An 11,011-nucleotide genomic window follows, 5' to 3' on the forward strand; every position below is an offset into this window, starting at 1 on the left:
TAACAGCAAGAATAGAACACCCCAGCTTCAACATTCTTCCTGCTGCTGTCCAAAAATAAACAGGAGGGAAAGGTCATCTTTCGCTGGCTCTGACTAACGGCCTCCCTATTAGCTGAAACATCTTCTCCTCTCACTTACAGTATGCCCCTTTAACATGGAAAACATGACAACAAAGTGCGAGGGGAGAAAGTTTGGGTTTGGAAAACAATTAATAGGCCTACTCTAGTTCAAAGTCAAAGCTTTGTGGAGACAATAATAGGCCTGTAAGTGTCTCTGAGTGCTTGTGTGTTTGTGTATGGATCTGTATTATCTTGTACTGATCAGAAAACTTCTTCAACTGACATAACCTTGTGTTAGTTTTAAACATAACACATTGGCACTTTATTTTCTGAGTGATCATTTCCTTTGTGCGAAACTGAATAACAGCACTTCATCACAAGACTAAAGCCGAGAGAAGAGAAGAACCGAGGTTCTGTCTCACAACAGTCGTCCCCCTTGCTGCTGTGTTTATCTAGCCTGTCCCTCTCTCAGCTGGTCTCGTATGTCATGACATAACAGTACAGTAGGCCTACTGTTGATAAATGTCACAGAATTGTTGTTCTGGTTTAAATATAGTCCCACCATATCCACTTTGTTTTATTATATCAGCATGCTGAGGTAAGGTAGGGGACTAGGTTTTATGAGTGTCAATTGGCTAGTTTGTCTTTGCTCAGTTTCATAACACTGAACAGTTAGACTATAAATCCAATAAAAATACATTCAAGTTGTGTTAAATTTCATTGAAATAACAAAGTCCTCATTCAAACATGACAAAAATGAAGACTATGTCTGGGAGAAATCATCACTTACATGTCTCTCTGAATCACTAGTGATTACTCAAGTGACCACTTGTTAGTTCTTGGGCCATTCAGACTTTCTCTCTGTCTCTTTTTCTCTCCGTGTCTCTTCCACAAAACATGCTCCTCACTCACTGACACAATTTTCCCTGGCACGTAAAGTTACACACACCAGTGTGATCTGAAAGAGTGAGTCACCAAGTCAGAGCCAACAAAAGTCAGACAAAGATAGTGAATTTGCATGAAAATCATAAAATGATTGGTAGGCAAGAGGAAAATAATGATCATTCTTACCTTTCACTCCTCCGCTGTTAGCAGTGCTGTTCTATCCTAATACTCATTCCACTGTTGGGTCAACTTTCTCGCTGTTTTCTGAAGTTGTTATTCAAGTCTTGCTCTATTCACTCACTCTCTCCCTATCCCTAATTTTTTCGTCCCGTAGTTTCCTTGAAACTCTGTGTCAGATGATTTGTTTTGTCTACCCCTTCTTGCTCTCTCACTGTCCCTCTCTCTCTCTCGCTCTCTACAACTGCTACTGTATAGTCAATTACAAAAACAGCTGGAAGAAACTTCCTCCTCCTCCTTTCCTTCCCTCCCTCCCTCTCTCAATAAGGTGCTGAAGAACTGTAGTGTTGACACGAGTGTATGCAAAGTTTATTTCAACCCTCTGCACAGCTTCGTGTCACAATGTGGCACCGCATCATGTGAGCTTATTAGTGTGTGTGTAGGGAGCGGCCCTGTGAACTGTCACATTCACCCTGGGCACCTTTGAATGCCTGCAGTTGTACAACTGACTAGGTATCCCCCCCATTCCTTTGCAACACTCCATTCTCTGATGTGACGGAATTTGTCAAAACTGCCAAAGAGACTATGCCGCATACTCCCAGACCGCATATTGTGCATGCTGACACACTGCTTGCGTTCAAAGTGAGGGTTGGGGTTTCCCTGATGCAGTGGGTCCTGGAAACCAACTGTACAAGTGTGTCAAGGAATGACTTCTCATTAACCGTTAGCTGGTTTCTCCGTTTGTATCCTTGACTACCCACTTCTTAAAGACCCACCTTACCTCCTACAGTGTTTGATTACATCAGATGAATCCAAGTACTTAGTGGCCTCTTTTCCTCATTCGTCCAGATCTGAAGTAATCCTGAGCATGAGAACAATATGGTGTAAGGCCGCTGGTGGGCTGGGAGGAGGAGAAGCTGCCAAATGAGTCAATCATAACAGAACAAACAGTGAACCTAGCTGTCTATCTTTATGTGAACCTACAGTTGCAAGAAAAAGTATGTGAGCCCTTTGGAATTACCTGGATTTCTGCATAAATTAGTCCTACAATTTGATCTGATCTTCATCTTAGTCACAACAATAGTCGAACATAGCGTGCTTAAACTAATAACACACAAATTATTGAATTTTTCTTGTCTATATTGAATACATCATTTAAACATTCACAGTGTAGGTTGGAAAAAGTATGTGAACCCCTAGGCTAATGACTTTTCCAAAAGCTAATTGGAGTCAGGAGTCAACTAACCTGGAGTCGAATCAATGAGATGAGATCGACGATGTTGGTTAGACCTGCCTTACCCTATAAAAAACACTCACAAAATTTGAGTTTGCTATTCACAAGAAGCATTGCCTGATGTGAACCATGTCTTGAACAAAAGAGATCTTAGAAGACCTAAGATTAAGAATTGTTGACTTGCATAAAGCTGGAAAGGGTTACAAAAGTATCTCTAAAAGCCATGATGTTCATTAGTCCACGATAAGACAAATTGTCTATAAATGGAGAAAGTTCAGCACTGTTGCTACTCTCCCTAGGAGTGGTCGTCCTGCAAAGATGACTGCAAGAGCACAGCGCAGAATGCTCAATGAAGAATCCTAGAGTGTCAGCTAAAGACTTACAGAAATCTCTGGAACATGCTCACATCTCTGTTGACGAGTCTACGATATGTAAAACACTTAACAAGAATGGTGTTCATGGGAAGACATCACGGAAGAAGCCAATTTGATCTGATGTCCAAAAAAAACTGTGCTGCACATCTAAAGTTCGCAAAAGAGCACCTGGATGTTCCACAGTGCTACTGGCAAAATATTCTGTGGACAGATTAAACCAAATTTGAGTTGTTTGGAAGGAAACACAACACTACGTGTGGAGAACAAAAAGGCACAGCACACCAACATTAAAGCCTCATCCCAACTGTAAAGTATGGTAGAGGGAGCATCATGGTTTGGGGCTGCTTTGCTGCCTCAGGGCCTGGACAGCTTGCTATCATCGACGGAAAAATGAATTCCCAAGTTTATCAAGACATTTTGCAGGAGAATGTAAGGCTATCTGTCCGGCAATTGAAGCTCAACAGAAGTAAGGTGATGCAACAGGACACCGACCCATAAATCAACAACAGAATGGGTTCAACAGAAGAAAATATGCCTTCTGGACTGGCCCAGTCACTGACCTCAACGCGATTTAAAATACTGTGTCATGATCTCGAGAGTGGTTCACACCAGACATCCCAAGAATATTGCTGAACTGAAACAGTTTTGTAAAGATGAATGGTCCAAAATTCCTCCTGATCGTTGTGCAGGTCTGATCCGCAAATACAGAAAACATTTGGTTGAGTTTCTCGCTCCCAAAGGAGGGTCAACCAGTTATTAAATCCAAGGATTCACATACTTTTCCCACTCTACACTGTGAATCTTTACACGGTGTGTTCAATAAAGACATGAAAACGTATAATTGTTGGTGTGTTATTAGTTTAAGCAGACTGTGTTTGTCTATTGTTGTGACTTAGATGAAGATCAGATCAAATGTTATGACCAATTTATGCAGAAATCCAGGTAATTGCAACGGGTTCACATACTTTTTCTTGCCACTGTAGATACCTTTGATTCAGAGAGGGAAAAAATATCAAAACAGTTCAATAGTTTATTCAGCATTTATTTCAACACCTTAGTTATAACTCTTATCGTATTTTATCAGTATATTTCTGTATTTCATTTTAAACAAAACTTCATAAATACATCTTATTTCTGCATACATTTGCTCATACTGTATATATTCATCATAATCATATGTTTATATTACTAGTCCTAAAATACTCTTTAAATTATAGAACATAATGCTTTCTACACTACCGCTCAATCATTTCCATCAGAAGGTTCTTGAATGGCAACAACCCTGAAGAATGTGTGTTGTTGTGCGTTAGTTTCACAGGAATAATAGAGTAGGTAATGGTCGGACTAGTAGAGCAGTATAGAAAGCATTTACCGGAAATAAAAAATAAAGAGAACGAAACAAAACAAGTAGCTTCAAAAAGTTTCTCACACTATTTGGAAGACAGAGATTCTGTAGTGTTTAAAATGTTTACATATACCTAATCATTGATATAATAATTATTGTTAAATTATACTATAATTTATGTTATTATTGTCATTATCATAATCAATATATTATATAGGCCAGGGATGGGCAATCTGCGGGCCGCCCCCTTTTACAGGGCCCGCGGATCAATACAAAAAATATATATAAATAATGATCAAATTAAATTTGAGATTCTTCAAAGTAGCCACACTTCGCCTTGATGACAGCTCTGCATACTCTTGGAATTCTCTCAACCAGCTTCAGGAGGTCGTCACCTGGAATGCATTTCAATTAACAGGTGTGCCTTGTTAAAAGTTCATTTGTGGAATTTCTTTCCTTCTTAATGTGTTTGAGCCAATCAGTTGTGTTGTGACAAGGTAGGGATGGTATACAGAAGACAGCCCTATATGGTAAAAGATCAAGTCCATATGATGGCAAGAACAGCAATAATCTAAAATCTATTTTGATTTGTTTAACACTTTTTTGGTTACTACAATATTCCGTATGTGTTATTGGTTTACGTTTTGATGTCTTCACTATTATTCTACAATGTAGAAAATAGTTTTTTTTAAAGAAGAAAAACCCATGAATGAGTAGGTGTGTCCAAACTTTTGACTGGCACTGTATATATCAAAGAAAAGAAAAAAAAAATTGGGGGGGACTGAGTTAGGGTTTTGCTTTTGTTAGGTCAGTCACTGACAGCCACTCAATTAGCCCTTTGTCAGCTAAATTGTTTTAGATTGGTAAGTTAGTCCAGCCAGATATCGAAACTTGCGGTAATGATGTTTGAATTACTGATTTTCTATAGATTTTCTTAGTTACTCTCACACAGATATTATATTCAAAACTGCAAACATTTCTTTCCACCCTATGGCAAAATGAGTAGAATTGCATGAAATGTGTTATGCAATTGCTACATTTGCTCTCCACCCCATGGCCGAATGTGTAGAATTGCAGCAAACTTGTCACTTAGGTCCCCAAAAGGCTAGGGCTAGCTCTGACTGTGTGTGTAGGTATGGATGTGGGTACGCAGACCCGTAAGCCACTGCAGCCCCTCATGATGAGTTCAGATTTAGTGGCTCCCACCCTCATCAAAGTTGCCCATCACTGATATAGACCTATAAATTATGTGTAAAAAGTTTTTGTGTATTCCTCACCTTACAATACATTTCACCGAAGGCAATAGCAAATAGGTATCTAAAAGAGCCTGTGTGTGTGTGTGTGTGTGTGTGTGTGTGTGTGTGTGTGTGTGTGTGTGCGCGCGCGCGCGTGCGTGCGTGCGTGTGTGTGTGTGTGTCTTTTTCTGAAATATGTGGATCTGAAAAAGTTTTCCGATTTTCGAAGAGAAGTTTATGAAATAGGGCAAAGTTAGGATTGTCAACTGGTGCAAAATATACATCTCTACGTTTTCAAATGTTTCGAAAACTGCCATTGAGTTGTGGAGAAGGCATAAGAGAGAGGGGCAAGAGGGTGGGTAAAAGGATCATGGGTAACAAGGCAGGCTGACAAACAGATCTTCATACACAGACAAACACTCAGAGGATAAAGGCCAAGGTAGCCAGACACCAGAAAGACTGACAGACGCACAGTATAAGCCCTTTTTGATTGTGTGATTGTGTGTGATTGTGTGTGATTGTGTGATTGTGTGTGAGTGAACATGGGATAAAAGACACTCACATTCCTGGACATGGTGCTACGCTCGTAAACATCAACATCATGAATGAATGACAAGTAGCTAGTGTAGTGTAAAATGACATGAGTTCATAGCAAACTCTGAAACATGGCTGTGGACACCTTATAGCCATGTCTCAGGGAAAAACAAACCCATATTTGACTCTCCTTTGCCCCTCTCTGACATACTCCAGACAGCATTTGTAAAGATAATAACCATGATAATAATTATGTCATTTTATGACTATATGTTTTGTATATTTTAGAATATTTGTCATTAAAACACACATTTGAATGATTAAATATCAATAGCACCCTGACCTATTTGAAATGAATGATTGCAATCAGCACTTGGTACAAAACCAATCAATGTACCTTTCCATTTTATGACCATATTCTGAAGTTTATACATTCCAACCATCGCTTCCAATCCCATGACGTAATACGCGTAAAGTCAAAGTTTGCGCATGAATCTCAGGACAAGTTTGAATGTGGCCCTTACTGTTTATTAGAGGAACTTCACCACCACCTTTGGTATATCCATGGGCTTACCCTCTCTGTGTGGGTAGCAGCATTACAATCTCAAGATTCTTGTTCGCATTTCTCCTTTTACTGTAACTCAGGCAGGAAATGGAGTGTGAGAATCACCAGTCAAATGTGTGTGTGTCCATGTGTTAATTAAAAGCCTATTCATCAGTAGTTGTACAGCGTGTGTAAATTGTATCGTTTTAGACACGACTGTGTGTCGTAAGTGTTTCTACCCTCTTTTGACCAACACGTGCAATCAATGTTCATCTCAAGAAAGATCCCAAACAATTCTATTCCACTCATACCAAATCTCTCTTGGCGTGATTAAGCCTTGTCCATCACGATCGCTTCCTGTCTGAGGTCCAACTCAGTCTGTTTGTGTCCAATGGTCTTCTTTAGCTTTCATCTCAGTCAGTTTGTTTCTCTGTCTTTCTCTGAGCTCTGAGTCACCTCATCTTTCACTCTCTCAGTCTGTGGCACAGGGGAGGGGCTAGGCTCATGCATGGGAGAGAAGAGCCTGAGGAAAGAGGGAGGAGGGTAAATCAAGAAATAAGAATGAATGGAAAATGAATAAGGAGTGAATGTAGTAAATGAAATATGAGAGAGAGAGAGAGAGAGAGAGAGAGAGAGAGAGAGAGAGAGATGGAATAACTTATCAAATGAACGAAGGAAAAATGCTTCATGACTAAAAGGGAAGGGGATGGAATCATCTGGCTCGCAGGGAAGGAAAGAGGCACTTGTCTTTCCTTCTCCATCCGTTCCTTCTTTTTCTCTCTCTTTATTTCCACTCGCCACTTGGCTGACATGTGGCCTCTGTCTGTGAGTTGACTCTGTCCATGCCGCTCCTTCCTCACCTGTCAGTCAGTCTCTTCAGCGCTCTTTCGATGTTCATGCGGTGGCCGACGCGCGTCACCCCCAGGTCCAGGAAGTCGTCCTTGGTGAGAGAGGGTAGGTGGGAGCCGTCAATCTCGTTGTCCAGAAAGCGCTCCCGGTGCTCCCCCAGGTTTAGGTAGGCCAGCCAGTCGGCCACGTCCCACTTCGTCCAGTAGGACAGGGGCTTGATGGTAAAGGGTTTGGCTGGGGGAGGAGGGGTGTGGTGGGGGTAGCTGAGGCAGGACGGAGAGGGGGGCAGGTGCATGGAGGGCGAGGAGGCGCTGGAGAGGAACTGGGTGGGTGAAAGGGAGCGGGAGACCAGGAGGGCACTGGGAGGTTGTGGGGATGTGGGGAAGAGAGGCGGGGTGGAGGGGTTGTAAGAGTCTCCTAGGGTGTGGCCTGGGGATGAAGGGGTGAGGGGATTGGGGAAATCAAAGGGGGTGTTGTAGACATGGGTGCTGGGGAGGATGGGGAGGGAGGAGGGTCTGGGAGGGGCAGGGCTGGGGCGGTCTGTGGAGTATATGAGGGGGCTGGGGGCGCGCCGGCGGGACACAGACGACCTCAGCTCTGGACCAGGGGTACACTGGAAGTCAAAAATCTTGGCTCCACGATACTTAGTGCGATGTTTGGGTGACGTGGGATAGGGTGAGTAGGTGGGGGAGAGAGGAGGGTGGGAGAAGTGAGAGGGGGAGGTGGGTATCTGGGGAGAGGGGGAGCGGGTCCAGTTGGGCTGCAGTGTGGGCTGGTGGGAGGGCGAGCCGGAGGGGGTGGCGGTGAGATTGGGGGTGAGGATTGGCGGGCGATGCTGCGGGGAAGAGGTGGGTAAGGGGGAAGTGGAGCGGGCTGTTGGGGGGCTCTGAAACGAGGCGGAGAAATCCCCAGAATATCTAAAAGATAAGAAAAGTAAAAGGGGTTACTGTGCTCAGTACACAATGCCGTTGAGCCACTTAGTGAAACAATTAGAATTGACTAAACCTCAGCAGCCTCACCTGTGCATTGTGGGTGACCTCAGACTAATGGGACTCTGACCTCGCATCTCAGACTGACCCCAGTCGTCTGTGCTCTTATTGCTCATCTGCTGCAGCTTGGAGCTCAGCTCGTTGATGATGCTGGCCTTCACCCCCGAGAGTGGCGAGTGCAACCTGCGCCCCTCAATAGACATCCCGTCCCTCTGGGCCTCGCCTCGCTCCAGGCCCTGTCCCTGGTCGACCCCCTCGGTTGACCCCCTTGGCTCCAGGGTGTTGGGCCGCTCCAGACAGGCAGCCAGGGTGGAACCGAAGCAGTCCTCCATCTTTGGTCGACTCTGTCTACATTGTATCCTCTCATCTGCTGCTCCTCCCTCTCCTCTCCTGGCCTCCTCCTCTGGGTTAGCCTGTCTCTGGGGGTGTGGTGGGGTGCTCTGGTAGGGCGGGTTGGTGCTCACCTGTCGACGCAACGCTTCCCTTGTGTCCTTGATACCGCCCTCTTTGTACTGCATCGTCTTTGGATACACGGTGGGTTTGGTCGTGTGTTTGGCGTGGTGTGCTTCAAACGCTTGCCCACCTGAGTAGGTCATATAAGGATCTGGGTGCTCGCCAGCCCATCCATCCCCTTCCACTCCTCCTCTTCTCTCACCCGTCAGTTCACTCACTCCCAGTATTTCCAGGTGCTGGTCACCGCTGCTGTGGCTGTCCAGCTCCTCGATCCCAGAGTCCACCACCGTCTCTGTCTGCCAGTCTCCAGTCTTCATCATGGAGGGGTGGTGGTCTCCTGCCTTGCCTGCAGTGTTGATGGCGGTTCTGGGGGCTTTCAGAGACGCGTTGTAGTCTGACGACACCACAGAGGCTGTGGTAGCAGTGGCGGTGGCGGTCATGGTCGTTGTTGTGGCGTAGGTCATAGTCGTAGTGAGGGTGGCCGGGCCGCGGTACCGTGCTAAGGTCATTTGGGGCGCAGGGGCACCCATATTAGCGGGGTTAACTGGTACGGTGGGGTCACTGAAGAAGGGGTGTGTATGCGACATGGGCTGGGGTCTGTGGAGTGAGGGTGTGGGTGCGGGTAAAATGGAGGCGGCTGTAGTGGTGGAGGAAGGGGGGAATATCTGGGGCGAGGGGAGGGAGGGAGATAGACCTGATTGGGTGAGGTTGGCCACCTCGCTGTCGTAGGATGTGAGGCTGGAGGCGGCAGAGTCCCCGGCCTGGGGGGAGGGGAGGGGGGCGTTGGAGGGGAAGCCTCCTGGTGGAGGTACTTTAGGAGAGGAGAGGGGGGGCGGTGGGGGTGGCATGGCAGAAGAGACGTGTTGAGCTGAGTGCTGATGCTGTTGAGGGTATCCCCTCTGCATTTCTCGCTGGCCTTGGCCATTGGCGAACTGCAAGGGAGGGGGCAGGGGGTCAACAAAGACAAACTCATCGTCCAAATCTATCGAGGGTGCAGGCGGGGGAAGAACCATGAGCCCCAGTCCCCCTCCAACTCCTCCCTCTCCCCCACCTTCATGTGGGTGTGCTGGGGCTGCGGTGAGGGTGTACTGGGGGATGTAGCTAGCGTTTGCACTGTTCTCCATCTGCAGGAACGAGGGTCTGCAGGGTGCAGGCTGAGGCGGCGGGCCGGGCGGCTGCATGGGCGGGCCAGGAGGCTCCCTGTCTCTAGGACTCTGTTGGTAATATTGGGTCTGGTACTGATTGGTTCTGTCCTCTGAAAAGCGAACTCTGAGGCCCTCTCTGGCTCCAGCCGCCTGGTCCCTCTCCACTCTCTCTCCTCCCCCTCCCAAGCGTAATATCCTGGGTGACTGTGGGCGGTTCAGTGAGGCGTGTGAGGTGGTGGTGGTGGATGTGGAGAACAGGGATGGCGTGGGAGACGGGAGAGATGTAGGGAACACCCCCACGCTGGACATCTGCCGGCCAAAGTGCCGCTCCTCCCGTCGGGTCCTCCGGTCGTCCTTGAGGGCCCTCTCTCGTGCAGCCAGCGCCAGGCCCAGGGGTGACGAGGGGTCCAGGACTTTCCCAGTCAGAGGGTGGATGAAGGTGGTGGCTGGAGAGCCTGGGCCGTAGTTGGAGGGAGCGGACTTGGGCTGGCCATCCTGGCCCATCACAGGGGAGTGGTACTCAGGCAGCCCAAAGGCAGGGGGCATACTGCTGGCGTAGTGGACGTAATTGTCCCTAGAGAACATGCCCTCGTCAATTGACTTGGAGGGGCGGAGGCGGGGGGTGGGGACATCAATCCCCATCCCCTGTAGGGGCTGGGTCCATACCCCTCCACCTCCCCCCGCCTCCCCTTGGACATCCTCTTCGGAGGAGAGGAAGAAGGAAGCACTTTTCCTCCTCATGTCACGGAAACGTTCCCGGTCCCGGCGCGCTGCCCCGACAAAGGCCCCCCCAAACTGGGTGGTGAAGTCCAGGTTCTCCAGGTTAGGGGGCAGCTGGGGGGCGACAGTCGAAGGGGTCATGGGGGAGGAGACAGGGGGCTGGGGTGGTGAGGGGGCCACGGTGGAAGGCGGGCCGGGGGTGGTGTGGGTGTCGGGAGAGGCAGGGGGGGAGGTAGGGTCGTCTATGTCGGGAGGCGGTTGCTCAGCGTCCATGCTGCTGCCCTGGCTGCTGCGGCCACTGCCACTGCTGGTGGATGGAGCCTTGACGATGATGGTGGGGATGGGGATGGAGCTCTTCTCTTTGGCCCCTGAGCTTTTACCCCCCTGGCCTTGCCCCCCTCTGTGGTGCCTGCCGAGCCCTCCTTCCACTGTGGGCTGCTTTACTAGAGGGCCCCTCCCGCCCTTCCT

General features: G+C 47.5%; 1 protein-coding gene across 1 annotated transcript in view; it reads right to left on the reverse strand.

Moving 5' to 3' along the window:
- Nucleotides 1-7,243: 7,243 nt before the first annotated feature.
- The window catches only part of LOC120060843 (SH3 and multiple ankyrin repeat domains protein 1-like), a 42,574-nt gene continuing 38,806 nt past the window's right edge, over nt 7,244-11,011 (reverse strand). The window contains exons 22-24 of the mRNA XM_039010262.1: nt 8,256-11,011; nt 7,984-8,153; nt 7,244-7,833 (exon numbers count right to left, since the gene is read on the reverse strand). The exon at nt 8,256-11,011 is cut by the window's right edge and continues 491 nt beyond it. Of these exons, the coding sequence (XP_038866190.1) occupies nt 7,244-7,833; nt 7,984-8,153; nt 8,256-11,011 (3,516 nt within the window). The remainder of the gene's footprint in view (nt 7,834-7,983; nt 8,154-8,255) is intronic.

The sequence above is a fragment of the Salvelinus namaycush genome, chromosome 16 (assembly GCF_016432855.1).
Source record: "Salvelinus namaycush isolate Seneca chromosome 16, SaNama_1.0, whole genome shotgun sequence".
Classification (NCBI taxonomy): Eukaryota; Metazoa; Chordata; class Actinopteri; order Salmoniformes; family Salmonidae; genus Salvelinus; species Salvelinus namaycush.